The 21,442-nt window shown below is 47.6% G+C and overlaps 8 protein-coding genes across 8 annotated transcripts; 5 read left to right on the forward strand and 3 right to left on the reverse strand.

Annotated features, from left to right (window-relative positions):
* Positions 1–4: 4 nt before the first annotated feature.
* Positions 5–3,668, forward strand: FSUBG_7490 (glycoside hydrolase superfamily; the record flags this gene model as incomplete). The annotated part of the gene is made up of 3 exons (XM_036685801.1): positions 5–3,147; positions 3,203–3,410; positions 3,471–3,668. 3 exons carry the CDS (start codon positions 5–7, stop codon positions 3,666–3,668), a joined length of 3,549 nt encoding a protein of 1,182 aa, XP_036536963.1.
* Positions 3,669–4,235: 567 nt separating this feature from the next.
* Positions 4,236–4,949, reverse strand: FSUBG_7491 (uncharacterized protein; the record flags this gene model as incomplete). Its single annotated transcript, XM_036685802.1, has 1 exon — positions 4,236–4,949. One exon carries the CDS (start codon positions 4,947–4,949, stop codon positions 4,236–4,238), a length of 714 nt encoding a protein of 237 aa, XP_036536964.1.
* A 657-nt stretch (positions 4,950–5,606) lies between these two features.
* FSUBG_7492 (uncharacterized protein) lies at positions 5,607–6,977 on the forward strand (the record flags this gene model as incomplete). Its single annotated transcript, XM_036685803.1, has 1 exon — positions 5,607–6,977. The coding sequence occupies one exon, from the start codon at positions 5,607–5,609 to the stop codon at positions 6,975–6,977; it is 1,371 nt and encodes a 456-aa protein (XP_036536965.1).
* A 157-nt stretch (positions 6,978–7,134) lies between these two features.
* Positions 7,135–7,899, reverse strand: FSUBG_7493 (uncharacterized protein; the record flags this gene model as incomplete). The annotated part of the gene is made up of 1 exon (XM_036685804.1): positions 7,135–7,899. The coding sequence occupies one exon, from the start codon at positions 7,897–7,899 to the stop codon at positions 7,135–7,137; it is 765 nt and encodes a 254-aa protein (XP_036536966.1).
* A 688-nt stretch (positions 7,900–8,587) lies between these two features.
* FSUBG_7494 (uncharacterized protein) lies at positions 8,588–12,754 on the forward strand (the record flags this gene model as incomplete). Its single annotated transcript, XM_036685805.1, has 5 exons — positions 8,588–8,608; positions 8,660–8,892; positions 9,076–10,088; positions 10,359–10,981; positions 11,033–12,754. 5 exons carry the CDS (start codon positions 8,588–8,590, stop codon positions 12,752–12,754), a joined length of 3,612 nt encoding a protein of 1,203 aa, XP_036536967.1.
* An 81-nt stretch (positions 12,755–12,835) lies between these two features.
* Positions 12,836–13,738, reverse strand: FSUBG_7495 (oxidoreductase short chain dehydrogenase reductase family; the record flags this gene model as incomplete). The annotated part of the gene is made up of 1 exon (XM_036685806.1): positions 12,836–13,738. One exon carries the CDS (start codon positions 13,736–13,738, stop codon positions 12,836–12,838), a length of 903 nt encoding a protein of 300 aa, XP_036536968.1.
* Positions 13,739–16,981: 3,243 nt separating this feature from the next.
* On the forward strand, positions 16,982–19,255 carry FSUBG_7496 (uncharacterized protein; the record flags this gene model as incomplete). Its single annotated transcript, XM_036685807.1, has 1 exon — positions 16,982–19,255. The coding sequence occupies one exon, from the start codon at positions 16,982–16,984 to the stop codon at positions 19,253–19,255; it is 2,274 nt and encodes a 757-aa protein (XP_036536969.1).
* A 311-nt stretch (positions 19,256–19,566) lies between these two features.
* FSUBG_7497 (zinc-type alcohol dehydrogenase) lies at positions 19,567–20,767 on the forward strand (the record flags this gene model as incomplete). Its single annotated transcript, XM_036685808.1, has 4 exons — positions 19,567–19,685; positions 19,740–20,518; positions 20,569–20,620; positions 20,665–20,767. 4 exons carry the CDS (start codon positions 19,567–19,569, stop codon positions 20,765–20,767), a joined length of 1,053 nt encoding a protein of 350 aa, XP_036536970.1.
* Positions 20,768–21,442: the final 675 nt, after the last annotated feature.

The following is a 21,442-nucleotide window of genomic DNA, read 5'->3' on the forward strand; positions in this document are numbered from 1 at the left end:
CACTATGAGGTTGACGTGGGTAACCACTCTGGTTGCTCTATTGCTCACCTCGACCCCGTTCACTGTCGCAGAAGACATACACTGCGACAAGAACAAGCCTTGTGAGGTTGGTTGCTGCGGTACCAACAATGTTTGCGGCACTGGTCCAGACTACTGCAGCAAGGCCAAGTGTATCAACAGCTGTACCTACAAAGCTGAATGCAATCCAGGCAAGTGGGATTCGCAGTACTTCAACGCTACCAAGTGTCCCCTCAATGTGTGCTGCAGCAAGTTTGGCTTCTGCGGTACCACTGAGGAGTTCTGCGGTAAAGAGACTGTCAAGAGACCCTCCTGCAACATTGGGTCTCAGTCAGTCAAGCGTGTGATCGGTTACTATGGCTCTGGTGGTGCAACCCGCAAATGCAACCCCATGATCCCCGACGCTTTCCCTCAGGGCATTTACACCCACATCTACTTCGCATTCGGTAGTATCGACCCCAAATCGTTCAAGGTCGTGCCCGCCAATGCAGGAGATCAACAACTTTACTCTCAATTGTCCTCACTCAAGACTCGAGACTCGGGCCAAGAGCTCTGGTTGTCTATTGGCGGCTGGACCTTTTCTGACAAGGGTTCGCCAACAGCGACAACCTTTTCAGACTTGGTCAATGCCGACGAGACACGTCAGAACGTCTTCTTTGCTAGCTTGACCCTCTTCATGCAGACTTGGGGCTTTACTGGCATTGATATCGACTGGGAGTATCCAGTTGATAAAGACCGCAGTGGCCGTCAGTCTGACTTCAAGGCCTATCCAAAGTTCTTGAAGCGACTCAAGTCCGCTCTCGGTGACTACAAGTACGGCCTTTCTGTTACTCTTCCTACTAGCTACTGGTATCTGCAACACTTTGATCTAGAGAACATTGAACCATCTGTGGACTGGTTCAATGTTATGAGCTACGATCTTCATGGAGCATGGGATATTGGTAATAAGTGGACGGGTGCATTTGTTGGAGCGCATACCAACTTGACTGAGATCACGAGCTCGTTGGATCTTCTCTGGCGCAACAAAGTCTCTCCGTCCAAGGTTGTGCTAGGCTTGGCATTCTACGGCCGATCTGTTACACTGGCAACTTCATCCTGCTCCGAGCCAGGCTGCCCATACCTTTCGGCTGGAGATGCTGGATGTAGCGGTGAAGCTGGAATTCTTTTCAACAGTGAGATCTCAGATCTCATTCGAGAGAAGAAGCTCAGGCCCAAGCTGTACAAGGACGCTGCCATCAAGACAATCCAATGGAACAACGACCAATGGGTTTCGTACGATGACAGAGATACTTGGAAACTCAAGGCCAACTTTCTCAAGTCTCAGTGCCTGAGTGGCGTGCTGGTCTGGGCTGTCGACTATGACGACGACAAGCATTCCTACTCCAACGGACTCGCAGCAGCACTTGGTATCAAGGTCAATGTTGACTCTGGCAGTGGCCTTACTATCAAGCTACCTGATAAGAAGGAGGAGTCCCAGGACTTCTGTTACTTTACAAACTGCGGTCAGACCTGCCCCAGTGGCTATACAGAGATTCCTCGCGGTGACAAGGACTCACAGATCATGCTGGACGCGACTGAATGCTTGCCGGGTCAAGATCAGGTACAGACACTTTGCTGCCCCAAGTCTTCCAAAGTGCCGAAGTGTCGATGGCGAGGCTACCAAGGCAATGACCACTGTCCAGTTGGCTGTAATGCGGGTGAAGTCGCCGTTGGCACGCATCACCAGGGTTGCAAGAAGTCCGGGTGGCAGACCGCTTGTTGTGATGCTACCGATTCCACTGGGCCTTGGTCCAAGTGCGGATGGACAGCGGATTGTTACGACGACGACGACTCCACGTGTCCCAAGGGCTTCTCGTCTTTTGTTGTGGGATCCAGAGGCGGCTTTGGTGGTCAGAAGAGTTGCAAGAAAGGAAAGAAGTACAACTACTGCTGTACTGAGACTCCCAAGGCTTTCAAGAACTGCGAGTGGGTTGGTCATGAGGTATCCTTCCCTAATGAACAGGCCTGTACCAATACCTGTCCCCATGGGTCCACTCGCATCGCTGCGCAGGATATCAGCACGTCATGGAGTACCTCTGGCTACCTTGCACATACTGACCAGTGTACCTATGGCTTTGAGGCATATTGCTGCGCTGGCGACAAGGAATCCGACAAGGACGAGCGCGACATTATAGAGTACCAGGATAAGGACGCAAAGGAGTTTGACTATGCGCTGCAAAGGTTTCTCAAAGATCCTGTCTGTCCTGATGAGGAGATTCAGTTCAGTGACGATGATGGGCTCAGCAGCGATGAGGGACTCATTGCACGGGACCTTCTCCTGGGCCGTGCCACAGACAATTCAGCAGTTCTAAATGTGCTCCTCCCCATCATGGGGGTTTGGGTTACGTCTCGAGAACCACGACTGGATTTGACGGAAATTTACAATAGAGACGTTAGGGCGGCTGGGTTTGCCGACACTGCTGCCAACCTCACCACGTTTCGAGAACTGCTTTATCAAAGCGACTGGAATGGCCGACCCAGGTACTCTGGCAGAGCTGTCGCCAGAATGGCGCTTTGCGATCTCGCCGAGTCGAAAGAAGGTTTGGAGAACCTAGCTACTGTTCCTGCAGCACTGTGTGAGATTCCGTCGAGCACCGGCTCTGAAGCTCACAAGCGAGATGTTCAAGCTCGGTCGATCAACGTCTGGATTATGTCAGATCGTGCTAGGCCCCCCGCCAGCGACGCCGAACCAAGCGCTGCATATATTTTCAAAGCCATCGCGGCTGGCCATCTGAGCTTACATTATTTACGCTGGCTTCCGCCGAGCCAAACGAGCCAAACGAGCCAAACGAACCGTCAAATCATTCTTGAGGTAGCTTACTGGATTGGACCCTCTCCTGGTGTAGAAGATCCAGCCCACTCGTACCGAAACCAGTACCGCGATCGGAATCACCACAATGCAGTAGATCGATGGGTTGTCTTTCATTTCCATATCCCATTAAACTCGAACACATTCTGGACGGAGCCGAACGGTGTAAACGACTACTACCTCGCTGTCTCTTCCTTCGGCATGTATCACAGTCAAGGCGTTCGCCGACCAAATCCTACTCGAGGCTACAGGGGACCAATTGATTCCCGAGCCGATTGGGTGTAAGTATGCCTTATACATGATGGGTCGTGTAGTGCTAATGTGCTTCTCACTCAGATTCACCAGCTCGTACGCCAGTGGCAGTTTTAACACAGGAGCTCTCATGAACTACAACCAGCGACGAGAACCTTTCAACTGCAACCCGCGAGGCTCAAATAGAGTGCCAGGGCCTGCTTTTTATCTAGGCCGCGACTATAGTTCTCAGATCATGGATCTAAGAACTGGTCGTCGGCCTACACAGTTGGCTACTCTTATCAATCAGTTTGTAAGTATCTTTCTGTTCCATCTACTTGTAGCGGGCAGTCACTAACTCAACATTTGTCAGGGCATTGACCTTCATCGAGCGGGCGTTTTCAGGTCAGCTAACCTGGCGAGGATCTGGCCCATCGCCGCGAACGGAAATTTGCCCCCGGCAGGTAGCAGCTGGGGTGATCAACAATACCGACCTGTTGCACAGGCTTTTCAAACCAACTTTGACCTCAACGGAGCTCGGGTAAACAACGTGCAGAATGCTGATCCGTGAGGGCATTTGTATGTACTGTAGTGTCACATCGTATTTACAGTCAGTAGGCAGTTATGCCTAGAACATAGAATCATATTAAACCCAACCTACAACATACTCGCCGTGATCAACGTGTTCGACATTGAGGAATATTAGACTTCTGATAGTGTGACTTGCGAATCGTGCCATCCAGCCATAGGTCGATAATGGAAACTGGAAGAAGGATGAATACGGCCACTAGCAGGGTTTCAGAGTAGAGAAGCAGTTGGTGTTGCATTATACCTCTGCCTAAAACTGTTCTCTTCCCTATCACAGCTGCCTTTAAGCTTTAAGGAACTAACTCACGCATATCACTGGACCGAGTCGATTTTGAAGGCCGAGGGTGTAGATGATACATGTGCCGACCAATGACAGGCTCCCATGGCACATTTCGAGGAGACGGAAAACTATCCCGTTCTGACGAGTGTAGATTGGTACATGGAGATAGGACGATACCACTATTCTGGGGTATGAGATTAGTTGTGTATCACAGCCTAGGTCGAAAGACATGGCCGAATGCAAAAGTATCCTCTGAGCCTTTTTGTCGCATTATAATGATGATCGACGTGGGTATTGGCCACTGTAGTACTTCAAGAATTGGCGAATCTCAGAATACGACCCTGTGTTGTTGAGGACCATATCCCCAGGCCAGACATAATCATCGAGATCCTCTTCAGGTCCAATGAAATCAATGGCAAACTCGGTTCGCGCCCAGTTCAGCATTAGCAGTTGCCATAGATCCAACAAATAGCCTGTTGGGATCCTTATCCATCCCCAGCCCGCATGCCCTCGTCTCCAGACTAGGGACACCGCTTTCACAACAAATTCGCGCTCAGAAACGTCATTCAATACTGATTCGTCGGCAAGTAATACATAGTCATGTGTACTATCTGACATAACTCGATCCTTGTCGGTGTTTTCGTGTTGGCAGAGCTTTCGGATGCCTTGGATATCAAGCCCATCGAGAGATTTATCGGCACGGCTATTGAGATAGAACAAGTTCTTCAGTATATCGACGTGGCGTTGATCGGCATCCTCTTGACCGTCGTAAAATCCAAATGCCAATCTCGTCTGGTGTTTCAGAGCATACAGAAGCGTGTTCCAAGCCTCGTCGGAGCCTGTGCCATAGTATGTTCGATAGATGGTGAATCCCCATTGCTGGTAATATTGAAGAATGTCGGGATCTTTGCTCTCTATCTGCTGCATTGCAGGCGGTCCGGGTGAACAGTATTTAGAAATCAGATCGATCATACGTTCAATCATCTTTGCGGCCATTTGGCTGAGCAAGGTTTAGTGCCTTTAGGTGTATTAACAAAGAAAAGAAGACAGCATTCCGTGTCTGGCCGTTGATGTCGCAGTGGTAAAAGAGGGTAAGTTGGCCTGTTCCCAAGGACCAACAACTTGACTTATTTGACGAATGATTCTCGGAACAGTGTTTATCCGCAGGTTGCCCACTCCAGACCTGAGGCCCCATTAAATAAAACATTTTCTCGATTCTTGAACTAAGTTCTAAGTTCTGTCCGCTGGTTTAAGCTCTCAGCCACAAGTCCCAACTGCCTCGATTCTTGAACATCTACCTACAGTCATGCCTTCACCGCCACGCCGTAACTACAAATTCCCTATCAGCAATTCACTGTGGATCCCAACCAAGACTCCGAAGCTCATGGGTTTGGACGTCCTTACGCGACACCTGTGACGTTGACTAATCAGGATGGTTGCATTCTATATGAAAATGGACACTTCAATCTACTATATCAGATCGTCTGCTCGAACGATACAAAGACCCTTGAGCAATATCTCACCGCTGCACCTTTCATTATTCCAGAGGTATCTGCCGTTGTGATAGGAACGCGTGGGATCGATGATAGCGAGGATTGCTTTCTGAATGCAGCGGATAGTGGATGCCTCGACGTACTCAAAATGCTTCTATCCCACTTTATGCAAGACAAGAATCTCGAGGCCCATACTAGGTTCAAGCAGCGCCGCTACAAGTTGCTAAACCGTGCGGCCAAATGGGGCCATTTCGAGATGGTGAAGTACTTGCTCGACAATCAACCACTGTACGCCGACATCCATGCACGGGGCTCCCATGGCCACACTGCATTGCTGTGTGCTGCAGATCTCTACAATACTCAGTTTCTCGTTCCTTATGGTGGAGAAAGAGCTAGCGCCGCCAAAAACGAAGCAGTGATGAATTTGCTGCTGGATCGGGGTGCATGCGCTTCTGATTCTATTCCATTCCGGAATGACAAGGGGAAGCCATGTGTTACAGTCTTGACTTTGTCTGTACAGTGGTCAAGCCCAGAGCTAGTTAACAGGCTTATCGCCAGCGGCGCTGATCCCAATACCATGGTAATGAGAGGCCCTGGAGGACTGAACTTTTGGAATCAGTATGATTCGTTTAACGAGTTACCCGCGTTGTTCGACGCCTGCACTCACGCCAACTTCAAAGCCGTTGAAGCTCTGATTGATTGCAGAGGCGCTGCCGTTGCTGCTGCCGACATATTGTCCTTTCGCGACGGTCGAGGAAGTATTCCTCTCCACTGGGCCGCTCAAGCTGAACTGCCGAGGGAGTTCAACGGCTTCCCTGACCTTAAAGAAATAGCCCGAAGAATCGCAAGCACCATCGGACTACTCCTCAGTCTCGATCCCACGGCAATCAACGTTCAAGATAATGATGGAAACACACCTTTACACTACGCTACAATGTCACTGAGCAGGCACAACAAGCTGTACACACCTGTCTTTGAGCTTTTATGCAACAAAGGCGGTGATGTTAGGACATGCAATAACAATGGCGAAACACCTCTCCATACCTTGTTTCGTCTCCAACGTGACCGCACTACATTCAACGACCAGGATCCCGTCGACACAACCGCTATATCAATCATGCTCGCTCACGGTGCGAGCCCTACGGATGCTGATAATGCTGGAAACACGCCATTACACCTTGCGGCCTCTAACCTCCACTGGACCAAGGCAGTATCGTATCTCCTTGAGCGTGGTGCTGATCCTGCTCAAGAGAGTTTGAAAAAAGAGACAGCTCTTCACAGAGCTGGTTGCGGTAGTTACAAAGGGTGTAATCTCCTTACTAGATCTCAGGAGAGGATTAGCGCTCAGGAAGATATGCTGGCAGTGCTGGTGAAAGCTGGAGGAGGAGAGTTGATGGATCGCGCAGATGCCGAGGGGAAAACTCCGCGCCAGGTTGCCAAGAACACGAGAGATGAGTGGATAGCCAAGGATATACGTTCAGTCAAAAGCATGCCTGCAGGTTTCCTTCCAGGACTATGAGAGGGACTTGACTAGGGGTCGTATTTTGCAAGGGATTTGGCTGTGTTGGCATGATGCGATCAAGCCTCTTGTAGATTCTTAATGTGTACTCGCGTCAAAAAATCCGCATTTCCTTGTGTCTTGTTGAAAGTCCTTCCGCTTAGGTCTTCATCCTTCCTTAGTACATCTCATCATCCTGGTTCCTGTAGTGACGCCGCCTCCGAATTTCCGAGCAACGTCCAGTACCGTCAAGTCCCACGTCTCCAGGCCAGACACTGTTCGCAAGATCTTCTTCAGATCCTCGGAAGCTAATGCAGAACTCGGTTCGGTATTTATTCCACATCAGAAATGTCCACAACTCCAACAGATAGCCCGTCGGGATCCGAACCCATCCGTATCCGGAGTGACCATCCCACGACAATGAGATAGCTTTAACGATAAATTCACCATTTTCTATGTCTTTCAAAACAGCTTCATCAGCGACTAAGATATAACTGAATAGATAATCTGCCATAGCTCGACTCTCGTCCGGCCTCGTGCTCACGCGGAGTTTCCGGTTGCCTTTCTCGACAAGTTCAGTCTCTTTGAGCTTTTCGGCGTTGCAGAATTCCCGAAGACCTCGAACATCGAGACCATCCAGCCGAGCGGGATCCTCCCGAACATCCAGATGAAATAGTTCCTGAACCCGTCGCCTATCATCTTGGTCTACTTCCTCGTCGTCCTCAAAGCCTCCAAATGCCAGCTTAGTCTGATGCCTCAAAGAGTATAGGAGCGATTGCCAATGCTTATCAGACTCTTTGCCATAGTAGGTTCGATAGATATTAAAGCCCCATCTGCGATAGTGGTGGAAGTTATCAGGGTTCTTCCTCCCTCCCGGTTCCAGCTTGGTCCCACGCCGGATCTGCCAGATCTGATCCATCGTTTCTTCGATAATTTCGGACATATTGGCAGAGCTTGGTTATGACGATACGTCTGGTGAAGGTTATGATTGACCCAGATGTCGGATGTGTTGATTGACGGGTGGTGAAGACAAGGTATACGCACGGATGTGAGTTTGACAAGAAGGTTAGAACAGAAGCTTTAATCGACTGGTATGATATGACTGAAGCGAGAACAAAACCATGTTGGTTGATATGTTTTAGATAAGGAAAGTCACGTTGAGATAGCATGGTGCTGTCGATTCGGAGTATAAATTTCCCGACATCAGCGAATGTAGAGTGTAATAAAGTAGAAAGACATGGCAAATTCATCCTCAATTACAAAAAAGCCATGAAACTTCCAAATTGTGCTGTTTACTGGCCGTATGTTTAAATTCATATACAAAGACTAGATATTACACAGGTAACTGCTATGTATATAATTTAATTTGCCGGTGCACTATACTTGCTTACTACTTGCCAGCTCCACTTCACATACATGTCGATAACTCATCTCCAGCAGCGGATGGATTCTAATGATAGGTATTTACTGTCCTGTTCTGTGCAAAACACCATTCAAGTTCTTCTTCATCGCTTGAACGTTTAACAATACTGCCGCCCAATGTGCCTGAAGATAAATCACGTTACGGCAATTTCGTTCGGGGTTCAAACGAGTATCATGATGAAGAAGAACCTCCATACATACCAATGACTATGGTTGATCGCAATGGATCTGTTCTGTGAGAAACAGATCTATTTGACCTCTTTCTTGCAATCATCTGTCAGAATGACGTGACGACTCTTGAGCAGCATCTCGATATTGCGCCTTGGGCTATTGAGGAGAACGAGGAGCTTCCTCACTATTATTCGTTCTTCTACAACGCCGTGTCATATGGAAGCCTCGATGCACTTAGAACCCTCCTTTACTACTACGAAAAGGTAATGGGACCAAGCCAAAGAATCAGCTTTCGAAAACGCGGTTTCACCTTGCTCAACGAAGCTGCTAGACGCGGCTATCTGTACATAGTGGAGTTTTTACTTTAAAACCAACCACTATACGCTGACATCCATGAGCGGGATTATACCGGCTGTACTGCTATTGCTGCTGCTTCAGATCTATATTCAACGCGATTCATTGAGGCGTTTCATTGGTAGCCTTCTGTTGAAAAGAGCGAAGCTGTGATGAATCTATTGCTGGATAGGGGTGCCTGTCCTACAGACGTGGTTTTATGGGCTAACCAATACTCATTCTGGAAACCCGAAACGGTTCTATCCATGGCATCTGAGTGGGCGGGGGCAGGGATGATAGGGAGGCTCATTGGCAGTGGCGCAGACGTCCATGCTCGGTTCACGAAAGACTCGCCTCAACTACGACTGGGCGACGAACCAGACCACATCGTCGACAACGTTACTGCAATTCACATGGCCTCGTTTCGTGGTAATTCCGTGGCTCTCGAGAGTCTACTTGCGCACCATGGGGACGCAACGAGTGCCCTAGAAATGATATCCTCGTGTGATAGTCGGGGGAGCACCCCTCTTCACTGGGCTACACGGAACAACCTATGCGGCCCTTTAGACGAAAAGGCACAAAATATGAAAACAACTATTGATCTTATTTTGGATATAGACCCTGCGATAGTCAATAGTCAAGATATTGAAGGGAACACGGCCTTGCACTATGCTGCTTTCTACTTCCCTGGAAATGGAGGCGTTTTTATGCCAGTTTTCGAAACCCTTTTCGAAAAGGGTGCAGATGCAAGCATACACAACAATCAAGGAGAAACGCCGCTACATAAAGTCTTCGCCATTGCGAATGGGACAATCGACAAGCAGATCTTGTCTCTCCTGCTCGCCCATGGCGCCGAGATTAACGATATTGATCATGCTAGAAATACCCCTATACATATCGCAGCTAGAAGACTGGATAACCATGACGCAATAGCTTTTCTTATCGGACAGGGTGCTGATGCTACTATTAGCAATTTGAAAAATGAAACACCTGTCCATGTAGCCGCTTCTGGCCGTGTATTTACTCCAGGTCTGGCGCAGAGGGTTGAGTTACAAAACGGGGTTCTTGCAACTCTGACGAAAGCTGGAGGAATTGAACTGATGGACCTGCCGAATGCAGAGGAAAAGACACCAAGGCAAATTTGCAAAGCGCACAGGGACAAGTGGAGGGAAGATGAGGAGAAGGCACGCATGATAAATAAGCGGCGTGAGCGAAATTTGGCAATTGCCGCGTCTTGCTTATCTAGCTAATGCTCAACGGTGTCATGGACGGAACTTGGAATATTACACTTTATGCTAAAAGCTTAGTCATTGGTTGTAGACCTCACAAAAGTAGAAGTAGTGCTGTTAGTGTCTCAGCTCAACTCTTAGCTTCTCACTCTAGGGTATGAGCCTACCTACCCCTCATCTTATCCCAGTCGCCCTCCTGCCTCCTGAGTGTAACATTGCAACAGCATGCGAAATCACTTCCTGGTAGTCCTTGCTAGGGCTATAACTTTTGCAAACGGTGAAGTGTGGCCATACACCCGCTTCTATGGCTATCATGATGCTGGCTTCGTCACAAATCCGTCTCGTCACCCATCGCCAGAGTCCTTCGGACAGCCTCCTGACTACTTCGTTCAATGGCTTGGTGACCTTGTAAACAAAAGGGATAAGTACCAGTTGCAAGGTGTTTTCGAAGACAGTTCCATCTCGGACAATGTTACCTCGATCAAGGATCTATCAGGCCAGATTGCCACGCCACAACAACCTATCATTGGCCCGCAAGTCCCAGACCCAGGTCCTGAGAATGATCCAGAGATCGAGGCCAGCCTGCTTTTCAGAAATCTGAACTATGAACTAGAACCGGATTGCCTCCGTAACATATCAACTTGGTGGTTCCGAACATACGAAGGGCACTGTAATTGGCTAAAGAAAGGTGAATCGGGCGAAGGCTCAATTGGATCGACCAGACCACGCGATTACCAACAGTACTCGTATGTCGATGGTATATCCAAGCCACGAGAAGGTCCCAACCCACGAGCTGTTAGCAATGCATTCTTTAAAAGGAAAAAGAAGATTTATTATGATCATACGCCACTCCTTCTGGGCCTCATCGAGGTGAGAGTGGTTCATCCCTGACGTCCACATTCGCGATTCTGACTTGTCCAGTTCATTATGCATGACGTTACATATAGCAAAGACTCTATTGATGAATTTATTGAAGTACCTATGCCAGACGATGAAGAGATATTCTCCCTCAACACCACACTCAAGGTTCCAAGAACAGCGTCAATGCTTGGGACGGGCACGTCAAGAAGCAACCCTCGGGAAAACGTAAACATGGCGACAACATGGCTTGACATATCGTCTTTATATGGAAGCTCTTCCGATGTAGCACACCGACTACGATCCAAAGTTGATGGTAAACTTCTTACCCAAGAAGTCCAACCCACTGGCACTAGATCAAAAGCCTCTTACCTTCCCTTCAACACCATGGGCATACCAACCAACACGCGTCCTGGTGTAGAACCTGAAGAAATATTTGCTGGTGGTGATCCCCGTACTAACGAGGACTGGCTGCTGCTTGGAATCCACACCCTGCTACTACGAGAACATAACAGGCTCTGCGACATTCTGAGGAAGCAAAAGCCGACCTGGGACGATGAACAGCTCTATCAGACTGTGCGACTCATCATGTCCGCAAAACATGCATTAATCGCCAACGCGTACCAAATGGCCTACTGGACGGAGGATATGCCATGGCCAAGAGATGACGGGTTTCCACTGTACCGCCAGATGTTTGGTGAGAACGCATTGGAGATAAACCCTGCTCACACGTATCCTTGGCCGCTTGTCACTAAAAATGGAAAGCCAATGACGGTCTCTGCAGAGATGGCCGTCGTCTATCGCTTTCATGAGTTCATAGTTCCAAGTTTCCCAATCAAGGGCCAGAATAATAAGACGCTATGGGAGCAGAATCTGTTTGATACGAGCTTCAATAGCACCGGGTTTCTCAACGTTGGGCTGGAGAGGATTCTTGCTGGCGCTCTTTCGTCGCATATTCCAAACTTCAAGTCTGGAGTAGACGAGAGTTTCAGAAGCGCTGGACTCTATCGCGGGCGCCCCTTCGATATTGTCGTTTCAAGCATCGTGCATGAACGAGAGCAAGGGCTGCCGACTTTCAATCAATATTTCCGTGCCTACAACGATCAGGATCCAGAGGTCGTTGTTCCGATCCGTGACACCTGGGATCAATTTTCCAGCGATCCTGAAGTCATCCAAAATTTGGAGAAGCTCTACAAGCACCCGGATGATGTTGACCTCGTCGTGGGCTGCCAGCTAGACGAGGAATGGTTCCCGGGCACCACTGTTCCCAAGTCGGCTCTTATCATCAGTCTCTTCAGTCTCTTCGGCATGGGGAACTCCGACCGTTTCTCTATCGGCTTTGCTATGATGCGCTGTCTTCTCGTGGATCGCCCCTGGGATTGCCATCCGAGCAACGCGTTGGAAGACTTGATATGGGAGCGAAAACCCGTACCTGGCTTTCCCAACTTTAGGTTTTATAGTGACTTTTGGGTCAAGGAACTGGATTTGCCAGCTCATGGTACAAATCTTCTATGGCGTTTGATAGCAGAAAATTCGGAGATCAATTGCGTTCAGAAATCGCCTTTGTTTCCGCCTGACAAGGATACCAACCCGATTCTCTGTTCAAAGGAAGCAGGCAAAGCTTCATCATTGGCCGTCCTGTTTAGCTTCTTCCAGATTGCTCTGTCGCTGTTAAAACAAGGCCCGTATAGCTTCATTGCCACAGTCATTATCAGTGCGGGGAGTAGCATGCTAGCAGTCAGGCACTATTTGGGACGGAAGACTTCGGTGAGACGCAAAGCTTAACATAAAGCACTCTCTTATCTTGGGATGATCTTTGCATATCCCCTGAGCTGTCTTGTCAGAGGAATGGCCCAACGATTACTATCAGATCGTCATACGGAACTTGAGTAGATTTCCTTCAAGAATCTCCTTCTTCTTGTTCTCTAGTTCCTCCATGTCCCAATTGACCGTAATGAATCTTCCCGACAGCCACTCCCTCTTCTCACGAGATAGCCAGACCATTGTATCAGCAGCCAACTCCACCGTATCGTTCAAGTGAGAATGCATCGCTGGGGGCATGTTCAAAGCTAGCTCAGTCTTGATGCCCCCGGGATGAATCGCTATGGCCACTAATCCCTGTTCGTAATACTCCTTGTCGATGAACTCGGTAAAACGACAGAGGGCGAACTTGCTCGTCTGGTACGCTGACGCTCCGGGAACGATGATTTGAGCGCCGACACTGCTGATATTGATGATGGTTTTGATTGATGACTTGAGGAGCAGTGGGATGAAGTAACGAGCTGAGAGATAAGTGCCTTTCATGGTGACCTCCCAGGTCCACCACCACTCCGATGGGTCAGACTCGACGACGGGCTTCCACTCCTCAAGACAGCCGGCATTATTGATCAAAATGTCTAGGCTGCCGTCCAGTATCTCATTGGCAGCCTCAGCTGCTGCTTTCACCGACTCCTCTGACGTGATGTCCAGCTTGATGGAATGAACAACTGGTTGGGGCCGATTTGCCTTCCTCGCGGCATCTTTGACAGCCGCTTCAACCTCGGCCATCTCAGAACGGGCAGCGAGGATGATTTTCGAACAGCCTGCCATGGCGAAGCGAATCGCGGTTGCATTTCCGATTCCTTTAGAGGCGCCAGTGATTAAGACTGACTTGCCCCCCAAGTTGGATTTGCACGGATCAATGAAGGGATAAGTGTCGTTATGGGTAGAGACGTAGCCGGCCAGAGTGGGCCAATTGGTCTCACGGAGAGAAGAATCCTGAGCCGACATGATGAGTTTCCAGGATCGCGGCAGAATCGATTATGACTTTTGCTTTCCTAGTTAATGTATTGTCGAATTTATATCTCTGTTATGGGTTAATAACTCATACGTCGTAGTGATGCCGAGAAGACGGAGTTAGGATCGGGAATCGGCAGGGCATCGGAAATAGCGGGGATGATATTTTATCAATACCCGCTAAACCGCATCCACTGACTGGATCGTCCATACCAAAGTCCACTCCATATTCAATAGACCAACTGTATTTGCTCCTTCTTGCCTCTCAGGAGGTCAAGTTCGAAGACATTAGCCGCGGGAGAAGTGTACAAGGTCCTCACGGGACCCATCGGAATCCTGGGGCGTCTGGGGTCTTTCCATGGACTGCATCTCCAGATCCACCTGAACATGGATCTTTCGACCAGATAAACCTTCACTATCGTCGAGCCGCTCCCAATTGTCGTTTCTCGCGCTGGCTGCCACTGATTGTGATGTTACTACAGCTCGATTGGTCCCGGAAAACGGTGTAGCACAAGCTGTAGGAGTGCCTTGAGTGGTATCAAAAAGGAAATAAGAGCTGAATAACTTCCTTATGGCGTTTAAGGAGCCAGCAATAGTTCCGACACTGGTTTCTACCATCGACCAGAAATAGATGTATGCGAGATTATCTGGGGACAAATCAGAGTCTGGGAAGAAATGTGAATTATGAGACTACTAACAAAAGAAGTTCTCCGGAGTTGTAATACCCTTATAATAAGGTATTCGAATAAGAGTAAATATAGATGCACTAAAAGAACATTAGTACTTAACCTATGAATCACAGACTTGGGAAGAGACTTACAAAACTGCTAGCCCAAGAATAATACTAACAGAAACCCTGGTTGCTTTTTGCATATTAGAATTATAGAGCATAAAAAAAGGCAGGATTGAACATATCCAGTCCGACAGAATTGCACTGATAGCCAGTACATAGCCTGTACTAGTTCTTAAGGTTGGTGAACATGCGTTGTAGTTTTCCCAATTGTCACTTATAGGAAGACACACAGCAAGCAACCCAATAGTGGCATAAAGCAGAGTGCCTGTAATGAAGACAATCGTGCCCCAGATAATCCTGCGGTGGAGACTTTTAACAGTAATTCGTAAGAAGGTAATGCAGATAGAGCATTTCAGACATATTAACGACAAGATATAAATAAATTCTCCAATCCATGTATACTAAGTGTTATCAGTTACTGCATTAATCTCAAGCTGTAGATCGAAAGAACTCAATACCTTGAGAATAGCTCTCTGTTGGTAGCTATTTAAGCTGGCTTATTTCCTTCCTAAGCCATGGTAAATAGCTTGGATGCTCACAGCTCCATGAGCGACATGTAATAGCTAAATGATTTTAATATCTTGCATCTTGTGTTGATTATAAGTAAACTTACCCAGCCTGCAAACATAAGACCGTCATCTACGCCGAAAATTGCAAACTTCAAACGAACAAAGCAACGTAAGAGTATGACTATTGCTGTGAGAAAAAGGAACACAATTGACAGCACAAGCATGATGCGCCCTAGACCTGAAGGCTTCACCCATGTTGCGCTTGCATCAAGCATTATGTTGGGCGATTGGTATTGCGAACTGTAAAGTGAAATGATTTTCTTTTGAGACGCGTTGCCTTTTTGAAGCGATCAATTGCAGTACGTGGTATTAAGTCTAAGCCATTCCCGGCACTTTGCTACACCAACCTATCGAAAGAGTCTAACGAACTTTATCGATCGAGGATCTCAACTCTAAATTGTGGCTCATTAAGGATCGGTAGTTAGGTACGAGAATGCTATACATTCCTGTAGAACCCGTCTTCCTGGTTTAAGGTAAGAGATCGGCAGTCCAGTCAAGGCCGTCGAACCTTCCAGGCCCCCAGCAAGTAGCTCACTACATAGCCGTATGACAAATATCCATTGAATCTACCTTCATCGTATAGGTATTTTGGAGAGTATAAATAGGTAAGCAGCTTCGCTGCAGCGGGTGGTCTGTCTTTATATGACGCTCAGAGCTGGACTAAGTTCTCTCTGCCGGTTTAAGCTCTCAGCCACAAGTCCCAACTGAAAGTAGAACATGTAGTTCACAACTTAGACGCATATGGCCTAGATATCTTTCAACATGTCTTCCGTACTGTAGTGTCAAGCTAAGTGTTTAAACCCTCACACTATGGAGTGTTGGTGGTCATAACCCCCGTTTACCAAGGACCTGGGTTCGTCCACCATAACCGTACTGCTTCTTCCAAGAGGTATTGAAAGAAAATATAACCCAGCGATATTTCGGGCGAAATTAACGCGGATCAATTAAGTTTACTGTTATCGGGGGCAGCCAAACTATAAGATCATTAAGTAAATTCTTAGAGTCAATGCTATAGCAATTTAGCTTCCCTGACGATAGATAGGGCATATTATTGTCTTATTAATAGTATTTCTTTATTTTATGACGCTCGTAACTACCGTTGTTTTATTTGCTCTGCATACCGTGATAGGTTAATAACTTATACGTAGTAGTGATGCCGAGAAGACGGAGTTAGGATCGGGAATTGGCTAAGCATCGGAAATAGCGGGAATGATTACAAGGATATACCTACCAAGATCTTTGGGTGAAGACAGCTTTGATACCAATGTAAAGGTTACAAAAGGTCATGCTTTCGATTGTCAGCGGAATACGGTATAGGTCGATTCTGGATCTTCTACTTTGAGTCCAAACAGCTAGTTTGTGTTTACTCCATTTGCAATATCTCATACTACGGTATGAAATAATACCACTTGTGATTTTGAAGTAATTCCTTATTAGGGAACTTATTCTCCAAGTACTTAGGATGTCACAGAGGGTTTTTAAGAGGTTGAAAACGTAACGACTAAAAATATCCCAATGTTAATTGAGCACGTAAGCCTCCCTGGTTAGGAAAATGCCTTGCCGTCACATTATAGTGTCACATTTCCATTATCATTCGTCGAACGCGCCAACCTCGTAACACAGATAATTACCCAGAGCCTGATTGCCAAGACTTTGTAGCTGCTGGCAGGCGTTGCTGAGCACCCACCACAGGATATCATGTAGTCAGCAGCGGGGGCGAAATGTCAGTAGGCATATCAGAGCTGATCACAGCTTGCCACTTACCTGCAAAGTCAGCTCTTGAAAAGCTCCCCAGATTCCATAAAACACCACTTGTCTCTCAAGTTCCGGGGTATTTTTAACAACTATTACCGCTCTCTCCTTTAAACCCGTCAGATGTCTCACTACGAAGCAGTTCGCGATAGCGATGGCATTTCGCCTCCTGGCACACCGATATCTGAACCAGACTACCCTGTCTCTGTCATTGACACCGAGACTTTACACGAAGTACTGGGAACTGCCAATCGTTCGGCGGGACCTAAGTCCTTTGTCAATACTGACATGGGCGTGGACTCTTCTGTGCCCCGGATTGATCCCAAGTCTCGCCCGCCAGGTCTACGATGGTGGAGAAGACTGGGGTATATGGGTCTTAGTGTTCTAATCGCCGGTACAGTGTGTATCCTGATATCATGTTCTGTTCTTATTTTCCTCTGGTTCGGGGCCGCCAGGGCGCGGGTTCATCAACAACGCCCCCAGCTATGGAACAGTATCATCTTCAGAGAATGGTCGCTTTCTATGGTTACTATATGCTCAGCTACCCTTCGCGTTGCATTGAGCTTCCAAACAGGTGTCATTGCTGCCGCGATGGCTGCGATTATACTTGAGACGTGTGACGTCAGATTTTGCGACACTGCTCTGATATCGCTTCACAGAAGTTCAAGCTCCGGCCCTTCAGCAATTCTTCCCAGTGTCATAAAACAGTGTCGTTCCAACAGGCTGTCTAGTATTGCCTGTTGCTTAGCTCTCTTTATGACCTTTGCCATTGCCTTGGTTTCGACTTTCACGTCTACAATTCTTCTGTCTGATTTCGCAATCTATAAGATTTCTGGATTAAACACAACCAGAAATATTCCGATGGCATTCGACAATACAGCGCAAAGTCGCGACTTCAAAGGCATTTCATTCTGGCACTCACCTCCCTTGGCTCACTGGAGATTTGCCAGAGCAGAAACAGGAGAACCCATCTCCTCCAACGATGTCATTGATACAGGTGACATCTATCGAGCGACGATACCGTTTAATGAGTCGGATGATAGAGCATCCATGGAGTTTTATCGCGGGCCGGCCATGGTAACAAACTCACGAACTGCTTGTGTCGGGCCAACCTTCAAATCTCTCAAAATCGACTACTATTCAGTCAGCAACCTTTCGTCACCGGAGCTCATACTCCGAGCGGAATTTCAGGCCTACATTGACAAAATATTCGACATGAAAGGGGACAAGTACCTTCCTATGACAGCTGAGTGTAAACTCATCAACGATTGGGACCTCGGGAATTTGGAGTGGCCATTGACCATGTGTAGAGTCATTCCCCAGACGTCCCCGTATCAGAAGATTTACGATTTCTACCCGAGACTTCTTGTTACCTCGAAGGATCCTTTGAACAAACCTCTAGATATGAGAGATGAGGATCATGATCCTCTAGATGACGAGAAGACATATGAAGAATACCTGGAGGACTATCTTGCCCCATTCGCTAAACTGGAAGCAAAGAAAAATGGCTCCTGGACAAAGGTAGTTAATGGAGACGGCGACGAGGTCTTCGATGCCACGGTCTGTTTCACCCGACAAATCCCGGAGCTTATGTATAACGTGACTATTCTGGGACAGGCTGTATTTTCGGAGTCCGACTATGGAGAACGTGCAGATGAAGTTCTACCGCGTCGCTCGCATCAGGCAGACGATAGCTACGGCTTGTATCGCTCGACCGATGTTGGGGATCTGCATTTATATGACTACAAGAATCCGACGAAATACAGTGCTCAGGAGCATGAACAAGGGGTTCGGTACGATCCATATGGCTTTGCAGATGTCCTTGATAGTATCGAGCTAGGCGGTTGGAGTCTCAGATTATGGGGTGTTGGTGATCATACCCCACGGCTGTCCAGGACCTGGTTCATCCATCCCGACCATACCACATTCTTCCAAGAGGTCTTAAAAAGAACAAACAATCCAGCAACAGCCCTTTTAGAGTTGACCTACCGAATCTATCAAATGTACTTCTACTATTGGCAGCCAAACTACGACATCATTGAGCAAGCCAATACAGTCAATACTCTAGCAATACAGCTTCCCCGCCGGTGGACAGGGCTAGCGATTGTCTTGCTGATCATCTTTCTTCAGTTCATCACGCTCGCGCTGACCGTTATTTCATTCGCTCTATATACAGAATCTTCGATTTTGGGGGAGCCATGGCAGGCTGTGTCGCAGGTTCTATCGCTTGAAACGGAGGAATTGATACAAGAGTGCAGCAAAGGACCTAGCATGTCAGACAGATACGTCAAAGAGTGGGCGAAGGTGACAGGTCGCAACATGGGATTTTATAGCCTGGTTCAGCATCGCGAAGACCAGGAAGCTAAGATCCAGAAACGTCAAACTCGTGGGAAGTAATACTGGTTGTATTTTATTTAAACATATTTTATCGAGTTGTTAGTGGTAAAAACAACTATTTTTATTACTTGCAATTTGCATTTGAGAAACATGAGCTACCTATGACAGCATGTGGCGGTTGCCGGTCCATAAACGGAAAGCCGGGAACCTCGGCCGACTAGTTGACAGCGGGGTAGATGCCTGAGCAATGATCTGATCAACCCAACGAAGGATCGAACAAGATTCACTGCAATACTTGTTTCAATCACTACTACAAGAAATTGCACCTTGTGTTAACTGTTGAAGCCCTTTCAACCACTCTTACAGCTGCCATGAAGTCCGTGGTGTTCAAGGGAGTCAAACAAGTGGCTCTCGAAGATCGGCCGAAACCCACCATTCAAGACCCAAAAGACATTATTGTCAAGGTCAAATACACAGCTTTGTGTGGAAGGTTCGATCAAATCTATGAGACACTACTATTTATCAACTACTAACTATTTGACAGCGAGCTTCATGTCTTTCGCGGTCATCAACCTTCCGGAACCGGCTTCATCATGGGCCACGAATTCACTGGCGTCGTTGATGAAGTCGGCTCCGCTGTCACCAAGCTTCAACCCGGTGATGCGATCGTCAGCCCTTTCACCGTGAGCTGCGGAGAGTGTTTCTTTTGCAAACACGGATTCTCATCACGATGCGACAAGAGTCTTCTCTTTGGTACTGTTCCTCTGGATGGAGCACAGGCTGAATACGTGAGAATCCCATATGCCGAAAGCACGGTCGTAAAGGCTCCCGAGGAGATTGACGACCTGAAACTATGCCTGATGGCGGACATCTTTCCGACCGGCTGCTACGCTGCATCTAATGGTCTGAAGGACCTAAGTAAAGAGCAGGTCGAGGACAGTGTCGTCGTCCTAATCGGTTGCGGACCAGTGGGTATTTGTGCGCTCATCGCCGCGCTGGAGTACAAGCCCAAGGTCATTCTCGCAGTTGACGGTATCGAGTCCAGACTATCGCTCGCCAAGAGTCTTGGAGCCGAGCCTTGGAATTATCTCACACAGAAGGATGAGCTGGAAAAGCGAGTCAAAGAACTGAGTGACGGTCGTGGCGCTGATGTGATCATCGAGGTTGTCGGACATAGCTCGGCTCTAGATATGGGCTTCAAGCTTCTTCGACCATGGGGCATCATCTCCAGCGTCGGTGTACACAATGGAGAGATTCCGTGGACCGGAAATCAGGCTTACGGGAAGAACCTCACCATCAAGATGGGCAGATGCCCTGTTAGGAGTAAGTCCACGTCTCGAGCATCAGAAGTGACAGTCTAACGATTACCCTAGGTATCTTTGAGGATTCTTTGAAGCTGCTAGCAAAGAAGCAACATCTTCTAGAGTAAGCTGCCACACAAGTTTATATGGCTTAACTAACCTGTCTAGTTTCATGACCGCAACGGTGATGCCGCTAAGTGATGCTCTTGAAGGGTACGAGCTTTTTGACTCGATGAAAGTTCAAAAGGTCATATTCGACGCGCAAAGATAAGGGATGTATCCAGGGCCAGTTGTATCCAGCTTGCTAGCTTATTACAGGTGGTGAAACTCGAAGCACTAGCCTCTGATTGCGTATCGTGCACAGATAATCACAAGTACTTCAATCAGTGATGATTAACCGGTTCTGCCCGTTGACCGCTCCTTTGTCTAGCTAAAATCTCCATTGGGTAAATACTTGATATATTGAATGTGGGGATCGAACGACAAGGCTGACCCGAGTGCGGTACGGAGTCAGTATACATCCGTATACGGAGGGCCTGATTGTGGGGCTCTAAACCGAGTTTCCAATTGCCGTTGTTGTATTCGGGAGTTTTACTTCTACGTATGTAAGTATAAGTGGTGGGATATTTTGTATACGGCAGTTTGACATGTAAGGATTAACCGAAGCCTTAATGTATCTCATTATAATATAATATTTAGCCAAAGGCTAGTAGATTAGTTAACCTTCAAGCTCTAGCTGCTGAGGGACAATAATTGTCTGGAATGGGGTGGACTTTCAAGAGATCCCTAGATTTCCCTTTAATAGTTAATTTATAAATTAGACAAGAATTATTACTAAAGTTAGTAAAGACCTCAGAAGTAACTTAGTATCATTATTTATATTAATATATAATGATCTCCAGTAGCCAACTTCCTACAACAGGACAACGGCACTAAAAGAAGGTTT

Source organism: Fusarium subglutinans, assembly GCF_013396075.1.
Source record: "Fusarium subglutinans strain NRRL 66333 chromosome Unknown NRRL66333_c0000097, whole genome shotgun sequence".
In the NCBI taxonomy this organism is placed as follows: Eukaryota; Fungi; Ascomycota; class Sordariomycetes; order Hypocreales; family Nectriaceae; genus Fusarium; species Fusarium subglutinans.